Raw genomic sequence first — 22,543 nt, 5'->3', positions numbered from 1 at the left:
AGAGCAGCACATGGGGGCTGAGGGGTGAAGGGGGGACAGAGCTGCTGGCTGTGTGAGCTGCAGCATCCTGCCCCGCCCCCATCCTGGACATTTCTGTCAGGGGCACCAACACTAGCCTTTCTACTCCCCCCTTACCATGTCCTTCTTCCTCGGGCTCCAGGAAGCCACCTGGTGGCCCTGGGCTTCATGGTGCTGCCCGGCTGCTGTGCTCCCTTGGGCCGTGTGACCCCTCATGGGTCTGCTTCCTTGCCTACCGGTTACCTCATGTCTCAGGCCTCCTGCTCTGATGGACGTGAGTCTTTGCCAGAAGGAAACTGTCTCTGTTGAGAAGTGATAGGGCTGGGGACAGGGACACTGGCTCCATCTCCTTTGCATCTCAGAAGAAAGTTGAGTTCAAGTCCCTTTCTTTATGTCTGTCCTCCTCAGCCCCCCAGCTCTGCCCCTCGGGACTGCTTATGCTCTGTCTTGCGCCCCTTTCCTGCCGCACCCCTGCCCCAGCAAGGCTCTGCTCTCAGCCCTGAGCTGCCTCTGAGAGGCCTTTCCAGCTCCAACAGTCAGATGGTCCTTGGGTTCTCTGTTCCTCCAGCTCCCATGATCTTTAGGTACCATCATTTGGGGGACCTCTCCCAGAGTTGCTGCCAGAACCGTCTTGTGCCCCAGGGGTGGCCGTAGCAAAGGCTGTGGGTGGCAGCTTGCTTTCTTCATGAAGCCAGCTGGTGACCTTGCCTTCCAGCCAGGTGCTGACCTCTGTCCTCTGCTGTCTCTGCCTTTCCTGCTCCTGCCTGTCTGAGTCCCGTCGCTTGTGTCATTAGCCTAAAAGGGTCCATTTTCTATGAAGGCAGGGGGATAGAATTGCCCGCAAAAAGTAGCTGGAATATAAGCCAAGTGCAGAAAAGAAAAGAAATTCAGTTCTTGAGTTTAGCATCTTGTCCAGGGTCAAAGCCACAGTCAAGCAATCTCCCTCTCCTGGGCCCCCCTCTGCAGCAGACCACATCCTCGGGCCCTGAAGGCTGTGGCCACCTCGGGCCCCTTTGTTCCAGTCCTACCAGCAGGCCTGCCCTCTGGCTTCCGTGGGCCAGACCCTGCTCATCCCTGTCGGGTGACCTGAGCACTCGCTTTCTCCTCCACACGGCCTCTGCTGGGACTCTGTGAGCACGTCACCTCCCCGGGTGCTCCCAGCCCCATACCTGCTGTCCTTGTATTCCTGTCACCGCTACTTGAAATGGGATCGTTCTTTGTTCTTTTTATTTCCCTTCATCACCACGAGAGTAAAGTAAACTTTTGTAAAGGTGACATTCTGTCTGTCCTGTTCTTACCTCTGTCCCTGGCAAAAAGCAGGGGCTCGGTAAACACCTGTTGTCTGAATCCAGACTTTTGCCTGTGCATTCTAAGGTGACCCTGGGGTCTTTCAGGCAGGCCTCGAGGGCTTCTCCTCTCTCTCCCTCAGTAGACGTGATTATAACTGTCAAGTGAATCTGGTCAGAGCCCAGAACTTAGGCAAGTGTGAGTACAGCACCAGGCGTGAGTCAGGTAGGTAAGGACATATTTCCTCCAGGAGTGTCCTCGGTCGGCTCCCAAAGGCTGCGCGAGTCTCCGGGACCAGAGGTCGATACGAGGGACGCTGTGCAGGCTGGCAGAAGAGCAGGGGACGCTGTGCAGGCTGACAGAAGAGCGGGAGGTGGCGGGGGGAAGGGGCGTGGCTGCCGGGCCGGACCGGGCAAGGCAAAACGTAAAGGTCGGTTTTAGTGGTTCTGCTGATGGGGAAGGAGCTTGATCTACTTCAAGGGCTGGAGCTAAGGAAGTGAGCCTCCTGGCCCTGGGGTGGACCCGGCCATTGTGCTCAGCTGCCCCAGTCCTGTTGAAGTCAGAAGGCTCACCTGTCCTGGATGCTCTTTCGTACGTAATTTGTACCTGAGGTCACCACACCTTCCAGGAAAAGAGTTCTTAGGTCGTCCAGGTCTGGCTGAGGTGTGGGGCACTGACCCCTGTACGGGAGGGGGGCAGCAGGGTCTTGGGCCCTGTGCTTCCTGTGCAGGGTTCTTCTCCCGCCCTGGGCCGAGGATTGGGAATGGGGAAAGGTAGGGAGCTGGGGGTGAGAGGGTTGCGGTCTGTGCCCGTTGTTCTCTTCTGTGCATGTTGGGGAGGGCCTCACAGAAGGCCACTGTGCGTTGGGCGAGTTGGCCGGGCTCCATCCATAGAACCACCACTTCCACTCAGGGAGCCTGTTGGCCTAAATGCGGTGTTTCTTTTTGCCTGTTTCCCTGCGTCGGTTACTGCCGTGCGTGTTTTCACTCCCAAGGTGGGAATCCAAGTTGGCCTGGGCACTTGGTTCTTGGGCTATGTATGTGTGTGCACGCATGTGTGTTCAGATACAGATAACATAAAACTTACCATCTTGACCATTTTCAAGTGTGCAGCTCAGTGGCATTAAATACATCACATTGTTGTGTAACTATCACCATTATCCATCTTTGGAATTTTTCGTCTTCCCAAATTGAAACTGCATACCAATTAAACACTAATATTTGTCCTTTTGTGTCTCGTGTATTTCACTTAACATAATTTTTTCAAGGTTCATCCATTTTGTAGCATGTGTCAGAATTTCAGTCCTTTTTTAAAAATAATATATTTATTTTTGGCTGCGTTGGGTCTTCGTTGCTGCATGCGGGCTTTCTCTAGTTGCGGCGAGCGGGGGCTACTCTTCGTTGTGATGCGCGGGCTTCTCATTGCAGTGGCTTCCCTTTGTTGGGGAGCACAGGCTCTAGGTGCATGGGCTTCAGTAGTTGCAGCACGCAGGCTCAGTAGGTGTGGCTCTTGGGCTCTAGAGCACAGGCTCAGTAGTTGTGGTGCACGGGCTTAGCTGCTTCACGGCATGTGGGATCCTCCCTGACAAGGGCTCGAACCCGTGTCCCCTGCATTGGCAGGCAGATTCTTAACCACTGCACTGCCAGGGAAGTCCCTTTAGCTCATTTAGTAATTGTCTGTGTTTTTGCTGTTGAGTTGTAAGGGTTCTTTTTTTTTTTTTTTTTTTGGCGGTACTCGGGCCTCTCACTGTTGTGGCCTTTCCCGTTGCGGAGCACAGGCTCCGGATGCGCAGGCTCAGCGGCCATGCTCACGGGCTCAGCCGCTCTGCAGCAGGTGGGATCTTCCCAGACCGGGGCACGAACCCGCGTCCCCTGCATCGGCAGGTGGACTCTCAACCACTGCACCACCAGGGAAGCCCTGTAAGGGTTCTTTATATATTCTGGATATTAATCCTTTATCAGATATGTGATTTGCAAATGTTTTCTTCCATTCTGTGGGTTACCTTTTTACTCTCTTCATTGTGTCCTTAGATGCACGGAAGTTTCTAATTTTGATGGTGTCCAGCTTATTTTTTTTGTTGCCTGTGCTTTTGGTGTCACGTCCAAGAAGTCACTGTCAAATCCACTGTTATAAAGCTGTTGCCCTTGGTCTTCTTCTAAGAGGTTTATAGTTTTTGCTTTTACATTTGGGTGTTTGATCCAGTGTGAATCAGCTGTCATGTGTGGTATAGCAGGCACCTGGCTCTTGTGCAGTGCTGTTGCCGTGCTGGCTGCGTGGGGAGAGCTGTCCTTCCCTGCGCTCCCAGCCCCATCTGAGGAGTAGGTGGGCCTTGGCCAGGAGCCCGAGGGCTGCCCAGCCAGCAGGCCAGTCAATCCTGCCCCGCAGGTGTGGGAAGGAAGTTCCTGGCATTGGTAGCAAGTGGAAAGGGTCCTTGTGTTTTTTTCTTCCTTAAGAAATAAGTTTCGCTGACCCTACCAATGCCCCGTGAAGGCAAGGAGTTTGCTGGTCGACAAAGCCCAGAACGGGTCATCACTGCCATCTCCCCCAGACCATGGCACTTGTGTGACGTTGGGCTCCTCGGCCCTCTCCTCTTCCAACAGCTGCCAGGCTGCCGCCCCAGCGGGCCTGTCCTGCGTCCTGTGAGCCCCTCTGTGCTGAGTCCATGGAGGCCCACGCTGCCCCTGGATGGGCCCAGGGCCGGATCTTGGAAGGGGGCCTCCTGGGGACGGGAGCAGCTGCTCGCGTGTCGTCAGAGCCGGGAGACTGAAGTTGGCCCTCGGGCTGCTCCACTGAGCTGCCCCGCTCTTCCTGCGGTTGAGGCCATGCAGAGGCAGCTGAGGAGCGAGGCACCTGGGCTTCAGTCCACCTGCCACTCTGGGCCTCTGTCCCCTTCCAGGCCTTGGCCGGAGGCCGTGGGCGAGGAGTGCTCCTCCCGCAGGACCCTGACTGGGGCCGGGACTAGCCGGCCGCAAGCCCTCCTTGTTATTTTTCACATTTGCGCAGTGTTTTGTTTTGTTCTTAGGTATACAAGTCATTGTCTTTTAGCGTATTCGCAGGGTTGTGTATAACCATCACCACAGTCTAATCTGAGAACTGTTTTCACCGCCTCCTCCAAAGAAGCTCTGCACTCCTCAGCTGTCACCTTCAGTCCTCCCCAGCCTTGTTGTCCTTCTGTCTCTCTGCGTACTCTGGACATGTGTTATAGATGAGATCATTGCAGTGTCACCACCCCATCTCTTGCCTTTCAACTCTGTCGTCTGCAACTTGCTACATTTCTGGGCCCGGGGTGGTGGCTACAGAGCAGGGCCCTGGGCTCCTGGAGGCGGGGTTCCCTTTCTGGGCCCTGCATCTCCCTCCAGCTAACTCCTCTCCCTCAGGCTCCTCAGCTGTGGAGGACTTGTCACTGTGGTCTTTGCACATGTGTCCCCTGCTGTCTGCTTAACAAACATGAGATTTGGTAAGATTGGGTGTTCCTATTTTATAAATAAAGTGTAACTTCTTTACAAATAAGGCATAAATATTTATGCAATATAAACTTAGGTGGGTTGGTTTGTTTCGTCTGTCATTAGAAAACGTATAGTGAAGCTCATTTTGGGCAGTGCCAGCGTAGGTATGTGGAGGAGAATCCAGTTAGTTTTATCCAGGCCGGTACGTGGACCAGGGACTACACGCAGGGCCCTCCCCTCCGGAGGGGACAGGGCGACCATCCTGGTGGTGAGGGAGGTAAGGCAGGCGCTTCCGGCAGGGAACGGCCGTGCAAGAGGTGACCTGTTCAGCGAGTGGCCGCAGTTGCCTAGACCTGTGGGCGGGGACAGGAGGGGAGGCCGGAGCGGTCAAGGACCTCAGACTCGAGGCGGAGGGCTTGGGCCCAAGGCTGTAGGAGCAGCTGAGGTAAGGAGGTCTGGCGAGGCCTGGGCTCTTCCTGGGGAGCTGGCCGAGGAGCCAAAGCCACAGGTAGCCACCACTGAACAGATCCCAGGCTCGGGGCTCCCACCTTCCTGACTTGATTCGAGGGGGATGCAGCACTCACAGCTGGACCCCCTGCTCCAGGGAGCCCATGGGGAGGAGGGCGGGGATGCTGCACCGGGGAGGGGGTCGGTACTGGGCAGAAGGCAGATCCCAGCCTCCCCCCACCTTCCCCCAGCTCCCCCTGCAGAGTGTGGCTGGGGAATCAGACCTGGATCTTCCAGGGCCTTAAGATGGGGGCTGGCGAGGCACGGAGGACAGATGTGAGCTGCTCGCCGCCCTCGGGTAAACCCCTTGGTGTGGCCCGTCATTTCTAAGAGCCACTTGTTGGACATCTTAGGGCCAGCAGGCAGGAGGCCAGGCTTTCCCTCCCATCTCAGGGACAGGGTGGTCCATGAGGCCTGGAGGTCCCTCCCCCCCAGCAGGTCAGCCCTCTCCCTTCACCCCGTGGCCCGCTTTGTGCCCCAGGGTAGAAGGCACACGTGGCCAACACTTACACCCCTTCTTCCCATGCAGCACTCAGGGAAAATGTAGTGACTTAACGTGTCCTCTCCAGGTCATAAGGTAACTCCATGTTTAACTTTTTGAGGAACTTCCACACTATTTTCCACAGCAGCTACTACTCCATTTTACATTTGGAGTGGGCATACTGTTATTCCCACTTTATACCTGTGGAAACTGAGGCTCACAATGTACAAGTTGCCCAAGGTCACAGAGGTGGTGGTGGCACAGCTGGGATCCTGGTCCAAGGCTGGGGCTCCTCTTGGCCAGTGGGTTCTGGAAACCTAAGGCCCAGAGTTTAGCTCAGCCCCTCCAGTCTCTGCAGGGAGGAGGGGGCTGGGAGCGAGGTCGGAGTTTGGCACCCACACCCCCTCCTGTCCTGGGGAATGGGCGGCCGGGCGGCAGGTCCCCCGTGCCACAGCCCCTGGCCTGGCTGGCCACGCATCCTCCAGGGCAGTGAGTCGGAGCAGGCAGGTTCACACTGGAGATCTAAGGGGCAGGGAAGGTGCAGAGTCAGGGCTCCCTGGGAGGAGGTCAGGTAACAGCAAGGACACAGACCCAACACCTGGGGACTGGCAGTGAGACTGTGGGCACAGCTTGGCCTGGGCTGCTCTGCAGGATGGCTGTGAGCCCCCCTGTGGACCACGACGTGGAGCCTGGGAGAAGCTCACAGCATGACTGGGCACAGCTGGCTGCAGGCGACAAGAGGAACAGGAGGAAGGAAGTCCTGCTGGGCGGGCACCTTCTGTAGCTTCCTGTCCACCCCCACTGCTCCGGGGCCCCTGGCCGAGATTGGCAGAGGCCTCTCTGAGCTGTTGGGTCCGGGCAGGGGCTTGGCTCGCTCCGGGTCCTGGTGGGCTCATGATCTCATGGGTATGCCTCAAGACCCCTTTTCCAAGAGTCTTTACAGTGTCCTTGGGGAACCTGGGCTTTGGGGGTATCCATCTGGAGAGTGCTGGCTGCTGGGCTGGACTGTGGCCTGGGTGGTGCTTGGAGCGGTCACCAGCGCTGCCTCTTGAGAGAAGGACTCATGGTGCGCTAGGCTTGGGGCTCTGGACAGCTTGGCAGGAGCGGGAAGAGCCAGGAGACAGGCTCTGTGAGCCTGACCAGCACCTGCTCCTCCCGGGACGTGGGGCTCTGGGAGTGCCTGCAACTGGGTGAGATGCTCCCCAGGGCCACCTTGCTTCTGTAGAGGACTCAGGTCCCACCTCCTCAATCCCAAAGAAAGGATGTGGGCTCTGCTTGGACCGGGCTTGAGTGGCCTAAGCAAGCTAGGACCTCAAGACAGTGGACGGAGTTGGGCTCCCTTGAAAGGTACCTTCCGACCTTGAGAGTGCTTCTTTGCCGTTTGCTCCTGTGGGTCTCCGTTTTCCCATCTGACTGGGGGAGTGAGGGGTAAAATGGAGGATTCCCAACCCATCTGAGTCTCGCCTTTGAGCTGCCTCCCCTCTGGGTCTGTAAGCACAGCTGCCTGGTGGGACAGTCCTGCTGAAAGGTTTCAAGGGCCCTTCTCTGTGTTTCTGTCCAACTTTCCTCTTCTTTCTCTCAGGCTCTTAGAAGCTCACTCCTTCCCAAACTTCCAGGATCCAGCAAGAAATGGACAAGGCCTGTTTTCCCTGAATGGCACCTGCTTGGGCCAAGGGTGGGGGTGGAGGGTCCCAGTCCCCAGGGGGTGAGGCTGCTGTTCAGGGGTTTCCTGAGTGGCCTCTTGTGAGCCAGCGAGAAGATGACAGGCAGGAAAGCTGGGTTCTCGGCAGAGTGTGGTTACATCCCCAGGCAGAGGCCCTTGTCTTGTGCTCTCCTGCTTGGCCACCTCATTCTTAGAGGATCTTCAGCCCTGTCACAGCTCTGCCATCTTAGCTGGTGCAGTGTGGAAGCCAGAGGAGGACCAGAGGCCCCCAGATGGCTGGAGGGCCATCCAGTGACATTTCTGGGTGAGGACTGAACCCATAACTTGGCAACACAGCCACATTGGTTGGCCTTCCGACAGCCATCCCTTTTTTGGAAAGTGAAATGAGCAAAACTAGGTGATGCCCAGCCTTGGAGAAGGCCTGGGTTCCTAACCTCTCGAATTGCAGGATGAGGGCTGGGAGCTCGTTGGACTGGGCTGGTTACTCTTCTGACAGTGCCAGGGGTGAGGGCTGCATTACAGCCTAGATACTCGCCCTGGCTCTCCCAGCACCAGGGCTGCCTAGCCAGGAAACGGGTTGTTATATGGAGTGTGTTCTCTTCTCTCCCCAATGCTGAGAGTGCAGGTGGGCGTGCTCTGCTCCTGGACAGAGGTGGGGAGGGTCAGACCTCCGCCTGGGACTCCCTGGATACCCTTGGTGGAGTCTGCCCGAGCTGTGAGTGCAAGAGATGCAGTTGAAGGCAGAGCAGTGAAGGGGCCAGTGCGGGTGGTGGGCGTGGTCAGTGAGCACGCAGCGGTGTGTGGGTGCTGCTTCTTCCCCTGGGTGGCGCTGTTGAGACCCCGAAGGAGCCGTCACGGGCAGGTCCCTGTGAACCTGGACCAGTTTGCCAGTTCTCCCTTCTGTTGATGACCGCTGTTTACTCTTTGCTCCCTCTCCTGCGTGTGTAACAGGATTAGATAATGTCCACCTTGTGATATTTAAGGAAGCAGGAAAGAGGTTGTAACTGGAAGATCCCAACACAGAGGTGGTAAAGAAACTTTCATCTCCTTCAGCCGTAGCTTGTTATGTCTTTGCCTTTCATTGGCCCTTCTGAAAGCTTTTCTGGAAGGAAGTAGAGCCTTCGTGTCAGGGAGAGGTTGCCAGAAGTCTCGTGGTGCAGTTGGTGAGTGAGTCCCGTGACCACATGGAGCTGCAGGGCCGGCAGGGAAACCTCACCTGGGAACCCACTCACTGTGCAGAAGGGGCCAGTGAGCAGCTTGATACCCCGAGCCCTGGAGCAGTGGTCTCTAAAGAGGAACGTGTGCCTCCAGGGGGCCCGCTACGTGCTCTAGTAAGAAGAAAACTCTAGAACTTTTGATGATGTCTTTTATGGTTCCCATTGAACTTACCTGCGTGTATTGTGTGTGTAACGGACGGGTAACTCTTCAGGGCCGTGCGCCTGTGCCGGCAGCATGGTGGATGAAGGAGGAAGAGCCCCTCTGCTCCTGTCTGGCTCGCTCAGGGAAGGAGTGTGCCAGGCGCACCTGTGCTTTGAGCTCGTGACTTACTCCTTGTGGCATCAGGGTCCTCCCTGAGGACCTGCCTCATAGAGGCCTTGTCAGGGCCAGCGGGGATTGAGTGTTTCCGCCTGCGGGAGTCTGACTCCGGAGAGGGCAGAGGTCGCCACCCAGAGACGGTTCCGAAGGGCACTGGCACGATGCCGGGGAAGGCCCAGTGTTAGACCCTCTGAAGGGAGCAGGGGCTGGGGCTGGGGCTGGGGCAGGAAGGGGGGAAGACACACTCATCCGGGGCGGGGGACCCAGGCCACCTCCCTTGTCCGCTGCTCCTGAGGGACCCCCTCTGCTTGGTTGAGGACAACCCACCAAGCTCCCTTTCCCAGCTCAAGGGCCGTCCAGTAGCCCCCAGGAGAGATGCTACCAGGTCACTTCACTCAGCAAGGGCGCTAGGCTTGGCGTGGGTGTGGCCCCTTCTCACGTCCCCACCTGGGGGGCAGTTCGGAGACGGGACACACTTTGAACACACAGCAAGGGTGCGTGCTCTTTCCCCGTTGTGGGCTCACGGCCGGCCCTCTTGCCCTGCCACCTCCATTCTGAGCTGGGCCCAAGGAGGACAGGCTGATCCCAGAGGCCCCTCACAGAAAGGCTTCTGGGAGCCAAGAAGCTTAGTCCTTCCCCTGCGGTGGCCCAGCGAGCCCGCGGCCACATCGGGGCCAGAACTTGGGGAACCCAGTGCCCCTTGAGTCTGGCTCTTGGGGTTGGGCCCCAGGGGATAAGAAGGGAGGTGGCGGTGGGTCAGAAGAGCTCGGGGCCCCCCTCCTCTGCTGGCAGGTGGGAGGGAGGGAGCACGGACGAGGCAGCCCCCAGCCCAGCAGCCACCATCGCCTTTTCTCCCTGCTGCTCCTCCGGGACCTGGGAAGTGCCGGGCGCTTGGGGAGGGCTCCGTGGGGCAGCTGGGGGAGCTGGCAGCTGCCCTGGAGGTGGAGGTGGGAGTCGGAGCTGGGGCTCGCCTCCCTGTGAGAGCCCTCAGCGGGGTCTTTGCACCTGGTGTGGTGGCAGCCATGGCCACCTGCCTCCTCTCCATAAGCCTCCTCATGTTTGGGGGAGGTCCTCACCCGTCCCCTCAGTAGGAACTCCTTAAAACCACCTTTTCTTATTTTTGGGTTTCTCTCCCTAATTCAGTGTCTAATAGCTTAGCTGATAGAAAAGAGGGGGAAAGTTATTATTTGTTCCGGCCCTGGCCAGGCAGCCTGGCAGTGTTCCTCACGGGCAGCCCTGGAGGGGGGCCTGCCTGTGAAGCTTTCCTGGTGTGTGTGGCTCTGGCCTGCCTGCCCCACACCCCGCCTTCAAGATGTGCTTCTCTCTGGCCCCCTCCTTGCCTCTAAAAGTAACCTTGCTATTTTGAAACCACCTCCTCCGGAGCTTTTCTCACTGCTTTGCTGGATCAGTCACCCTCTGAGACCAGGCTCCTGGCTGCCTCTGTCGTCCCAGCTGTCTTAAAGGAGCGTCTCCTGCCTGTCCCCACCCCCCAGCTCCCCGCCCTCCTCCAGGACTAGCTGGGATGTTGTTCTCCAGTGGGAAGGAATGTCCAGCTGGATATCCTCTGAGAAGAGCAGGCCTGTCACCGCTCCTCCTTGGAGATGGGTCAGTAGGAAGGTGGGCTGTGAGGGCCGGGCCGAGGCAGCGCACACCCTGTCCTCTGCTGTAATCAGCTGTCTGCACAGCTGTGAGAGGTCCAGGTGACTGAGGAGAAGCAAGGAGGGTCAGAAAGGACCGTGGGATGCAGGGACACTCCCTGCTGCCTTCCTCTGCCCCCAGAGTGACTGACTCCCTGCCCCATCTTCTTCCTCTCGCAGCCCACAACCCTCCCTCAGGGCACCATCAACATGAACCAGTGCACAGATGTGGTGGATGGGGAGGGCCGCACGGGCCAGAAGTTCTCCCTGTGCATCCTGACCCCCGAGAAGGAGCACTTCATCCGGGCAGAGACCAAGGAGATCATCAGCGGGTGAGTTTGCTCTGCACGTCTTGGGAAGAGGTGCCCCCACCTGCCAGCAGCTCCTTGGACCAGGCCTCTTAGGCACGACGGCTGGCGTTGCCCTCACTTTCTGCCCCTTGTGTCTCCTCTTCTGAGTCCCTCTCTCCACCCATACCGGCCTCATCGTCCACCCACCTTTGCTTCATCCGCATGTCCACACATTGGCCAGGCTGCCCCTGCATGTCCCGCTCCCCCAGCGGCCTCCCTCTGCTGGCGCTGGCACATCTTCCCAGCCTCTCTCTGGGCTCCCCGCTCCATTCTCACTGCACTCCAACCATCTATCACTCGGCCACGAGGGGCTCAGTTTCCAGAGCTCATCCGACCTCGCCTCCCTCCTGCCTGAAAACCCCTGGGGCCCTTCTCAGCCCCGCAGCCTTGCCCCCACTGCCTGTCCCTCCTTGCTGAGCTGCTGTCACCGCACGCCCCCTGCTGCCTCTCCCCAGCCCCTAGCCTTCGTTCCCACCCTCCCCTCCGTCTGCAGTGACCCTCTGTCCTCCAAGCTGTGAGGTCTCTGGGAAGCCCTCCCCTGCGCGCTCCTAAAGGGTGGGGCTGGTCCGAGTGCACGTCATCCTCCCCCGCCAGCAGCAGGCCCTCGAGCGGAGGAGGCCTGCGTGTCCCTCGTGTGCCCCGTGCCTGCCCATGGGAGTCACCGCAGGGTGACCGCACGCATCGCCTTCCTCAGCTGAGTGGAAGGGACAGAGTTCTGTGTCACCCACTCCCCCAGCACGCCTTGGTGAGAGGCTTGGGGAAGCCCTAGGAAGTAGAGGGGCCCAGGTTTTCAGGCAGCCGGTAGGCCAGCGGGCTGAGCTCCGTGTGCTGAGCCCTGGCACATCTGCCTTCTGGGAGCCCTGCTCCTGGGGCACCTGCCACCAGCCCTGTGCGCCCAGCCACACACGGTACACGGTGACATGGTTCATGACACGGTACGTGACACGGTACGTGACAGCGAGCAGGTGCCCCAGCCCCGCGGGAGCTCGGGTGCTGGGTCATGCAGGGTCCCACCGTCCTTTCAGGTGAAGAGGAAAAAGTGAACCAGAGGGGCTGGGGGACTGCACTGATTGTTACAGCACAGAAGATAGGGAATTAGAATGTCAGACACTTTGCTTTCAACAGATGGAAGGCTACTGAGAGCCCTGGCCTGGGGTTCAGGGCCTCAGCTGCAGCCTGCCCAAGGCTGCTGAGTAAGAAAGTGAGAGCATGGCCAGGAGACCCTGTTTTTGCTGAGGTGGGCATGGAGCAGAGGCCAGACTCGTGCTGCCAAGGGGCTCAGAGGCCCCCTCCTGGGTGCCAGCTCACCCCAAGTCCTCTTCCCCTGGGCAGAGGCAGGTTTGTGTTTCTGACTCTAGGGCCCAACAGAAGGACCACTTTCACTACTTCTCCTTAATCCTCATCTTAGAACCTTGTGGTTTAAGAGTGTAAAGGGTTTTATAAGCCCTCGTTCTGCGGTTGGGAGACTGAGGCCCAGGAAGTGAAGGGAACCAAATCACTCCAGGCATGAGCGACAGCACGGAGCCACTTGCCCGTCCTGGTTCACACTTGCTGCCATGGCCTTGTCTGGCAGGCAGTGGAACCTGGCCGAGGTTCCATTGCGCAACTGGATTCCTTGAGAAGATCTATTCCCCGCCACTTGGGAGCTGGGTCCTAGGGAGGGGTCTGGGTGACGTTGGATGGGAAAGGGGTGTCTGAGGTCCCCAGGACAGTGGGGAGCATGTGAGCTGGGGCCCAGGTCAGTGATGTAGTGGCGTGCCACGTGGTCTCTGGCCTCTCTGATAGGACCTCCGTCAGGCACTTGGCAGGGTCCTCAGCTCAGTCCCTGAGCCCCTTTCTCACGGTCACTTCTGTATGCATGTACAGGGCCTGCCATTCCTGTGCAGCTTGGGTAGACAAGGTCCTTAGCAGGCGAGATACCAACTGTGTGCCCTGGGGGTCCTGAGGCTGGAGCCTGGTGTCGTGGCTTGATGGCGAACCCAGAGCCGGAGCCAGTTACCTAACACTCTTCCCCTCCCCTCATCCTGGGCTGGGCCTCGCTGCTTCCTGCCCAGTACGAGGGCTCCTGCAACCCTGGGCAGCAGCTTCCTCGCCTTCCCCATCCGCGGGACGTGGCCTCCTCAGGGAGTCGCCTGGGGCAGCGTGCCCTGGGGACAGACTGTGTCTGCATCTTCTCTCCCTCCTCTGCCCTGTCCTGGGCCTCCTGGGTCTGAGCACCTGGCAAGGCTCCTTGCTGGGTAACCTCGTCTGTGGGCTCTGGGGCCCCCACATGGGTCCCTAAAGAGGTGCTGACTTCAAAGGAGAGGAGTAGAGAACAGTCCCTTCAGCCTTCTTTCCGGGGTCTTCTCTGAATGGAGACCCCCGAACGGCCAGAGGCAGCGCGTCTGTCCCCGAGCTGATGGCGAGTCTCTTTCCCTGTCCCCTCACAGCAGGAGGTACCTCTCCACCTGGCTCTTCAGAGGAGGTGGAATTTGGCAGGAGTTGGCAAGGGGGCTCTTCAGTACCTCTGGCGGGGCTGGGTCCCAGCTGCCCCTCTTCTCCATACCGCTGCCTTTGAGCTCTGCCCTCAGAGTTGAGGGGCCCCTCTACCGTGTCCCTGGCGCCCACATTCACCACCAGCCGCGTGTCTTCATTCCCTGCACTCATCTCTTTCCTGGGTGTATTTTAACGTCTGTAACCCATCTGGGTAACATCAGACACATCCTGCTGGGGTGCTGTGAGGAGCCCCAGTACGGGAGACACGGCCCACTATCTGTGCCTGGATTGGGCATCCCCCAGCCTCTGGCCACGGCACCGCTGAGTGGGGCAGGCCGGGCCCACCCTCGCCCTGCGCTCCGTCCCTGAGTCTCCGGGGGCTCCATTTAGTCAGCAGCGTAGCCGCAGTGCAGATCTGCTCTCCTGTCCCGCGAGGCCCTGCCCTGCGAGGTGCACAGGTTTGCCCAGCTCGTTAGTGTTGCCATTCAAGAGCGACTGGGCCAGCATGCAGGGGCTCCGGGCACCCCGAAGGCTCTGCCCCTCCCTGCCACAGCCCCCTTTCCCGGGGCCTTGGGGGATAAAGTGACTTTGCTGAGCAGTCTCTCCTCCCCTCCCCTCCCCAGTAAAGCTTGAAGAGGGGCCCTCTGCAGGCATGGTTCCTTGGTGTGAACTTCCCAAAGGAAATTCAGCCCCCGTGGCAGGCTAGAAAGCAGGTCTCTTAACCCCACAAGCATGCGAACTCCTTAGGTTACCTGAAGGAAGGTCTTGGAGAGTGCTCGTTTGCTGCTGTGCAGATTCATCCGTGGCCTCCTTTCTTGCTTCGAGAACCCCAGGCGCAGGACCTGTGCCTCAGGTCTGCACAGTGCAGGGATTGTTCATTCTCTCAGCAAACTGAGAATCCCCTGGGCTAGGCCTCACCTCGGATGCTAGGATGCCCCACACCCAGTCCTGCTCTCCCAGCTGCCAGCTGCCAGCAGCACAACCAGCGCAGCCCCGAGGCTGTCCCAGAAGGTGGCTATGACCAGCCCCCACCCCGCCCCCCGCCCCTGCAAATTAAAGAAGTGCCTCTGAGAACTGAAGACCAGAGCCTTTCTCCTTACCCCAGGCTTGGGATGCTGGTCATCGCTGCAGCCAGGGCCCTGACCGTGCAGACCCTGCCTTGTACAGCAGCTCAGCCAGCGCCACCAGGTTATCACCCTAGGCTGGCAGCAGGCCCAACACGGACCCTGGGGTTCTGGGAAGAAGTGGCCCAGTGTCTCCTGCAGTACCTTCCCCTGTGGAGAAAGCACTGGGGCTGCCCTTCGCTACCACACCTCCTTCTTTCCCCTTCCTCCAACCTTCCCAGCTATTACGAAGCTCCAGTGAGGCAAGCAGTGGTCATGTCACGGCCTAATCCGGCCCCTGGCGTCAGAGACCAGGAGACGGAAGCCCAGACGCCTGGGAGCCACCTGGGGTCATGGTTTGAGGGTAGCAGAGCCAGATCTGAATCCAAGCTTCCTGCCTCAGTCCCTGTTCTTCCCACGCTCCCCCGTGGCCTTCCCTGCTGCTGGTCAGCATGTGGGCTCTGGTATGGGTCCCTGGACAGGGTCCCTGGGCAGCTCTGCTGGGCCTTCCCCAAAACCGAGGTGCCCAGTGCCCTCACTGTGCAAGTCGGGCCCAGAGGTGAGTGAATGAGTCTGGGAGGTCAGATGCGCAGCCCCCTGAAGTGACCCGCTGTGGGGAAGTTCAGTAGCAGACTCCTGGGTTCCTTCCTCGAGTGGAGTCCAGGCCCCAGAGAAAGGTCAGTAGTAGAAACAGTGCCGAATCCTTGCCAGGGGCCTGTGGTCAGGCCTCCCGCTGCACCAGGGTGGAGCCCGCCCCATCTCCAGGCCTGAAGGGTGCTCCCTGCCTGCACTGTGGTCATCGTGGGGTCAGCGCCTGGGTGTGGCCTCGGCTCAGTCTGTGCTCGTCCCGGCTGCGCTGCTGGGCTTCCTGGCCCCGGCAGTGACAGCTCTGATCTGAGTGGTGCTCTGCCTTGCTCCGGTGCCTGGAGGCTGGGTGGGCACCGGTGGAGTCCTGGTCCCTGAGAGCAGGGTCTGACTGGCGCTCTCCCCTCCTCTTTCCCCAGGTGGTTGGAGATGCTCACGGTCTATCCCAGGACCAACAAGCAGAACCAGAAGAAGAAGCGGAAGGTGGAGCCCCCCACACCACAGGTGAGGGCGGGGCTGCCAGCTGGCGTCCCCTTGGTGGAGCTGGGGCAAAGAGAGTGCTCCCTAGGAGGTTGGGGGGCTTCAGGACCCAGCCTAGAAGAGGGCGCAAGGGAAAGGGGTCACGTTAGGGGTGAGGTGGCCATCAGCCCTGGGGTCCTTTCCTTCCTTCTTGTTGGTCTGTGAGCTGCACACTCCTCTCCGAGCCACAGGGCAGGACCCCTACTGGGAGGGGGTGGCCTGCTGTTGAGCTGCCCCCAGAGGCATCCACCCTGCAGGCAGGGGGTTTGCAGCAGTAGCACAGTGCGTGTCCCTCCCCCTGACCGTCCTGCCAGCTGCTGGGGAGCCAGGAGCATGCCCAGAGGAAAGGTTTCAGCTCAGCTCCACTTCCCACACAGAGATGATTCTGCAGACAGGAGGCTGAACAGGGGGGCTGGGCAGGGGGGTCCTAGAGTGTCCCGGCCAAGTGAGGGGCTCTTGGGGGACCCCGCTTCTGCTCTGGGCTGACCATAAATGGAAAACACTGGCACTGGCCTTGATTTTGTGCCTCTGCCTCAGATCCTGTGAGACCAGAGTGGGAGGTGGCTGGGGTGGTCCCACCAGGTCCAGCCCTTCCCTCCCTGGCTGGCCTGTAGGGGCTCAGGGCACTGGAGGCATTCAGGGACTCAGTGAGCTGATCTGCAAAATGGGCCTGTTGAAGTCTAGTTCTCGGCTCCCATGTGTGTGGGAGGAAATACTGGGCCCGTCCTGGGTGCTCAGTGCCGTTGACCCTGGAACAACATGGGCTTGAGCTCTGTGGGCCCACTTTATGTGGGTTGTTTTCAATAGTAAATCCTGCAGGACTACACTGTCTGTGGTTGGTTGGAGCCGCGGACGTGGAGGAACCGTGGATACAGAGAGCCGCCTATAAGTCGTGCTGGATATTTGACTGCTCAGAGGGGCGGCGCTCCAACCCCCTGCTTGTTCAAAGGGCCAGCTGTACATGTGATTCCTTTCCTCTCTGCCCCAAACTTTCCTGTTACTCAGTGCTCTTGCCTTGCCTGATTGAGCCTCACAGCACCCCTGAGAGTGAACAGGATGGTGATCGGGGGTCCTGTGGGCATCTCGCAAGCCCCAGAGCCTGACAGCCATAGAGACAAGAACCCAAGACCCCATACCTATCCTTTTTCTCATGGCCGCGGAGTTTGGGATCAAACCAGCTGGGGGCTGGAGGTGTCTCTTTGCTGCACCCCACGCTCTAGGAACTCAGGCGGGCAGGGGAGCCCAGGGTCCTGTTTCGGGGAGGGTGTTGAGGCATTTAGGAGTTGGGGCCTTGGAGCGTACAGGCACCCCTCAGACTTGAGGGGGGATGAGGATTGGGCTGTGGGGGAGAGTAGACATCCTCTCTGCCGGGGGCGGCGGTCCCAGCAGAGCCCAAGGCAGTGGGGGAGACAGGCTGGCCCTGACCAGAGTCTCCGAAGCTGGAGCCTGAGAGGCACAGGCTCCCAGGAGCTGCTTCTTGCTCAGCCTGTTTGAGGAAAGACTTCCTGGTAACGAGGTGCCTAGAGAGGAGGAGTGGTCATCCACTCAGGGTGTGACCAGTGGCCTTTACCTCCCTCTCCCTAAAGCCAGAGCTGGGACTTGGGTGAGGCCAGGGGCCATGTGTCTCCCAGCCCCGTGTGCAGGCCAGGGGCTTGGATCGTTGGGCAGAGCCCTGGGAGGCTGGATCCTCTGTCTCCCTACCTACTCAGGCTCTTGGCCCTTGCTTCTTGGCATTTCTTCAAAGACCCATAAAACAGCAGACCTTTCTCCGTGAGTGAGGCCCCACGTCAGGTCCAGGGCCTGGCCCACCTCAGGCCCACACATGTGTTGTCAGCTGCCACCTCTTCTCAGGTATCTTATTTTCCACTTGGGTGCTTGCTGCCATACCCACTCCGGGTCAGGACCCTCCTTCTCACTGGGTCCCTGCTCAGTTTCCATGCCCCGGAGGTAGAAAGCAAGGCTTTCTGTGAAACCCCCTCCAGAGGGGCCTGCTTAGCACGCGGAGGCTTCAGAGGCCCCTTGATTGGGGCCTGCCTTCCTGCCCTGCTTCCTCTTTCCTCTCTGCTTTGAAAACCCTTTCTGAGCAGCCAAACAGCACAGACTTTATTATGGCACTGACAGCCCTGGGCGTGCGGCTGTCCCGGCCACACAGAGACAGCACCTGAGAGCCTGGGCTTCCCCTCCTTCCTCTCGCACAGGCACCAGGGATCTGTGTTGGCGTGAGCCCCGGCACCCTCCCTCCCATGATGGTGACAGCATGGGGAGTGGGGGTGGTGCCATGTGGCCCTGGCCCGGCCCCTGCGAAGTCTGCTGTCCACCCAGCTGCTCTGGAGAGAAGCGACTTTACTTAGAAACCAGCCCCTCTCCTGCAAGCCACGGTGGCTTTGTTCCTGCTGCCAGACTGCCCTCCTGTCCCTGCTGACTCAGTGAGGCTTGGCATAGAGGCAGGAGAAAGCAGGGCTACCAAAAGGAGAAAAAGAGCTCCTTGTGGACCTTGGCCGCCGTCCAGAGAACCCCAGGGCCCTTGTTCTCTGGGATGAGTCCCCAGAACTGGGAGCCTGGGAGGGATCTGTGGGTGCAACCAGCCCTGCGCAGGTTGGGGGCCCAGGCCCAGGAGGCAGGTCTGGGAGCTCTTGGTGCTGGGAAATGTGTTCCCTTAGCTCCCAGTCACTGCCCCTTGCCTGTCAGGCCTGGAATTTCCTCTGCCTCTTGGGGATCCTTGCAAGCCCACCCCCTACCTAGTGCTGGGCTCACCCCGGGCATCAGAGAGGGGTATGCATGTACCAGGGTACTACACTCATGGCGTGGGGCTGAGAGCACCTGCAGGAAGGCCCTTTCATCATGGGCACAGCGCCGCCCCTCCCCCTCGACCCTTTTTGGCGGCCTCTGTCTCCCTTGGTTGTCTCCCTTCGTCCAGCCTCCCCTCCACAGAGGGGACAGATTCACCGAGCAAGGTCTTCAGGTCACCCCCGCCCAGCTCTGCAGGAGGAATCTCAGCGCCACCCTGGGCCCCCGCAGAGCCACGCCCAGCCTCTGAGCACAGGCCTCAGGTTGTTGGGAGGGGGCAGGGCATGGGCTTCTGCTTAGGAAAGCATCGCTGCTGGGGTGTGGAGCAGGGGCCCCAGGGCCAGGCTTCCTCGGGTCATTGGAGCTGGTTCTGTTTTAGTCTCAGGAAACTGTCAGAAACCATGCCATGTTCTTCCAAGAAGTCCACTTCTTCCATGGTGGGTCAGAGCCCTCGGGAATCTCCAGCTGGGGAGTCAGGTCTGCTAATGGCTCTGCCTGAATTGGCGGTCAGGTGTGTCCTGGGTCTGTGGGAAGAGTCATCCTGGCTTTATCCCACCCCAGGAAGCCTGAGATCCTTGCAGAGCTAAGGAAACTTTGGACCTGGTGAAATGCCTGTCTCTCACTTTGGGACACAGGGTGCCTGGGCTTCTTGGTGGCTCCTCAGGGGTGCCCATCCAAAGTGAAGCCCCCTCTTGGACCTTTCTCCTGCTCCTGGGGTGCCTGGTGGTGGAAAGTGCTCAGAGCCCCACTCCACCTCTTACTGGCCGGGCGAGCGTGGGCTGCCACCTCCTTTTAGCCCAGGCAGCCTCCCCTGCGGGGTGGTTGGTGAGGGCTGGAGGGTGCGGTGCCCCAAGAGCCCAGCAGGTGGTCCCTGTGTTTTGGGGAAAGACAGCTGAGATGTGCCTCATTTTGGGGGGCGCCCAGAGCCATCCTGCTGGCAGCCCCTCAGCAGCAGGCACCCCAGTGCCCTGGGTGGGCAGGGACTCGGGCCCAGGGCCTGAGCCGGTGCCGCAGGGTGGCGGGGGTCCCAGCCCTGCCCTGTCTGGGCTCTAGGCTTGCAGTGTGGAGTTACGGTTCTCTGTGTGATCTGGCCTTGGACTCTGTGTCTGGCTAAGTACCTCTCGCACAAATGCTTCTCCCTCGGGGCAGCACCAGCTCTGGCCTGGGTCCCACCTGGGGTGCTGGCTGGGGCTGCAGAAGAGAAAAAGCTTCCAGCCCAACCAGGACATCTCTTTTCTGAGCCTTCCCTTCTGGCATTCTGGGCCTCTGATACGGTGTAGTTGACCTTGGTAGCCAGGCACCCGGGCAGCTCAGACCCGTGCGCTGGCTCAGACCGTGTGCTCCCAGGCCCGCATGGACACCGCTCTCCCCTGCAGGAGCCGGGGCCGGCCAAGATGGCTGTCACCAGCAGCAGCAGCAGCAGCAGCAGCATCCCCAGTGCTGAGAAGGTTCCCACCACCAAGTCCACACTCTGGCAGGAAGAAATGAGGGCCAAGGACCAGCCCGATGGGAGCAGCCCGAGTCCAGCTCAGAGTCCCAGCCAGAGCCAGCCTCCTGTGCCCGGCACCCTGAGGGAGCCAGGGCTGGAGAGCAGAGATGGTAAGTGGTGGCCGGGCTGGCCCTCGTGCCCACCTGTCCTGGTGCCCCAGCTTGAAGCACTAGAACGGGCCTCCCGACAGAGCTGGTTCTGGGACTCGGGGCCTCTGAGCCGATCGTGAGCCCCAGGCCTCAGGCTCCCTCACCTTGTGTCCGTCAGCCCCGGGCCGGGCCTGGCCTGGTGTGGGACCCGGGTCGCTGGCCTCCGGCCATTGCCCTGCCCCTCCCCTGTAGCTCTTTTAGTCCTACCTGTAAAGGAGGAAGACAGCACCTGCTCTGTGAGCCCCAGGCAGGTGTCGTGAGAATCAGGATGCTCTGTAACGAGGTCTGTGTACAAGGGGGCCTTTGGTTCCTGTGTCTTGTGGCTGCTTCGTCTTCAAGTCCCCGTTATCTCTGGAAGCCCACTGTGTCCTGAGAGCAGCAGCAGTGAGGGCTGTCTCGTCCTGCTCTCTGTCTCATCCTGCCCAGGCGCCTGGGTGAAGCAGGGGAAGAGGATGCTGGGTAGAAAATGGTTGGCATGACTGCGCTTCTCCACCTAGCACGTGGAGTTGCCTGAGCAGAAGTGGGGCAGCAGCCTCAGCCTCCCTCGTCCAGGCCCTAGAGGGCTCTGCACGAGACAGGCTGGCTTTGCCCTTTACACCTGTCCAGGCCACTAGAGGCGCACGGACAGTTGGGATGCAGCTCATTCAGGTGAAATGCATCTTGTACAGGCTCTGGGCAGAAGGTCCCTCAGTCCTTCCCAGGCAGCACACGCCCATCCACATCCAGAACCGTTTACTCCTGTCACTCCTGCCAAGGTGCTTCTCTGCCTTCCCTCCAAAAATGTACTAAAAGGTTGCATGGCTAGTTGGCCCTTGGATTTGTCCTTGATGTTCGGTGGGAAGTAGTTGTTGCTGGGACGTCTCTCCTGGGAGATCCTGCTCTCCCAGCAGAGCCCCCAGACTAGAAGCTCAGGGACCCCCTGACAGTCTGTCCGGGGCAGCCCGGTAGGGAGAGGCAGATAAGGGTAAGTTCCTCTCCTGGGGCTCTGCCCTGGGGGGGCCACGCCAGCCTCTGGAGGTGGGAGGTAGAGAGGTGGCCTATTTGGATCCACGTGCCTTCTTGAAAAGTCCTCAACCAGAGGTGGCAGCCGGCCCAGCGTGTCTCCTGTCCACTCTTCCAGAGGAGAGCACTGCAAGCAGCGAGCGTGTGGACTGTGGCCGCAAGGTCCGGGTGGAGAGCGGCTACTTCTCCCTGGAGAAGACCAAGCAGGATGTGAAGGCCGAGGAGCAGCAGCTGCCGCCGCCGCTCTCCCCGCCCAGCCCCGGCACTCCCACCAACAGGTACAGTGGCTCTGGCCTGCCCTCCCGGGAGCTTGGCCGTCCCCTTCCTCCCCCAGGTCCTCAGCCCTCTGGCCGAACCGTCTGCAGCGGCTCCTTCAGCTCCCTGGACACAGCCAGCCGGCCCCCTGCCCACGTGGACTCCGGCAGTGCTGGGGGGCGGGGTGCAGAGAGACCGGGGCGCGCCTCTGCCTTTAAAGCCAGCAGGCAGTATGCCACCCTGGCCGACGTCCCTAAGGCCATCAGGATCAGCCACCGAGAAGCTTTCCAGGTGGAGAGAAGGCGGCTGGAACGTAGGACTCGGGCCCGAAGCCCTGGCAGGGAAGAGGTGGCCCGTCTGTTTGGCAACGAGCGGAGGTAAGGGCGGTGGGGGGGCGACTGGAGGGCCGTGTGCTCGCAAACGTGGGTGCACACACTCTCCCACCCTTGCAGCCCCTGCCTTGCACACTCACATTCTCTTAGACACACACCCACCTGTGCACCGTCACACACTCATGCATTCCGTCACATTCTCGTACACCCTCTCACACAGTTACACGTTTCCTCCCCGCCCCCCGCTGCCCCCCCCCGGCGCCCCAACACACACACACACACACGAGTGCCTGGGGAGAGACAGGGTTTGGAGATGGGCCTGGGCCAGGGCTGGTGGAGGTGTGGGACTTGACTGTGGTCTGAGGGTAGGAGGGCCCTTCCCTCGTTCCCCCAGAGAGTGGGGGGCAAGACCTTGCATGGTTCCGTCTCAGAGGCCTCCAGGCCCAGGCCCGGACCAGAGCGCCCCAGTGCCCCTTCCAGTAGGAGCTTTCACCCCTGAGTCTGTAAATGGAGCGTCTGCCCAGCAACAGGGTTCTCACCCAGCTGCATGGGCTGCTGGCGGGATGTGAATCTCTCGAAACGACTCATGTTCTGGGAAAAGAAAATCCATAGTTTTCATTACATTTCCAAAGAAGTTGCTTTCTAAGAAAAAGGTTCAGACCCAAGTTCCACAAGTGTCTGTGGAGTGTCCTGCTGCTGCCCTCCCCCCGCCCAAGCCCAGCTCAGAGTTGGGGCAAGCTATGGGGACAGACCGGGTGGCCCTGGGCTCCCCCTCGAGGGGTTGGCTGGGAGCAGGTTGCTTTGCTCTCCTGCTCCCTTGCTTCTTACCACCCACCTGCTCTCCCAAATGTCCCCTCCAGCACTAGGAAGAGAGAAGGAAACAGAAGGTGCCTCAGTGCTGGGGAGGGGGAAGCTGACCTGT

The 22,543-nt window shown here is 59.8% G+C and overlaps 1 protein-coding gene across 3 annotated transcripts in view; it reads left to right on the top strand.

The window, feature by feature from the left end:
• The window catches only part of MPRIP (myosin phosphatase Rho interacting protein), a 126,425-nt gene that overhangs the window by 66,933 nt on the left and 36,949 nt on the right, over positions 1-22,543 (top strand). For 2 of the 3 annotated variants that reach the window (XM_081218111.1, XM_081218112.1), the window contains exons 4-7: positions 10,756-10,907; positions 15,508-15,592; positions 19,771-19,993; positions 21,153-21,312. In XM_081218111.1, coding sequence (XP_081074237.1) covers positions 10,756-10,907; positions 15,508-15,592; positions 19,771-19,993; positions 21,153-21,312 — 620 coding nt within the window. Of the gene's footprint in view, positions 1-10,755; positions 10,908-15,507; positions 15,593-19,770; positions 19,994-21,152; positions 21,667-22,543 lie in introns of all 3 variants that reach the window. The other variant, XM_081218113.1, reaches the window with a different exon arrangement.

Source organism: Mesoplodon bidens (genome assembly GCF_964165515.1).
Source record: "Mesoplodon bidens genome assembly, chromosome: 19".
In the NCBI taxonomy this organism is placed as follows: domain Eukaryota; kingdom Metazoa; phylum Chordata; class Mammalia; order Artiodactyla; family Ziphiidae; genus Mesoplodon; species Mesoplodon bidens.
This window is presented reverse-complemented; position numbering and strand designations above follow the sequence as displayed.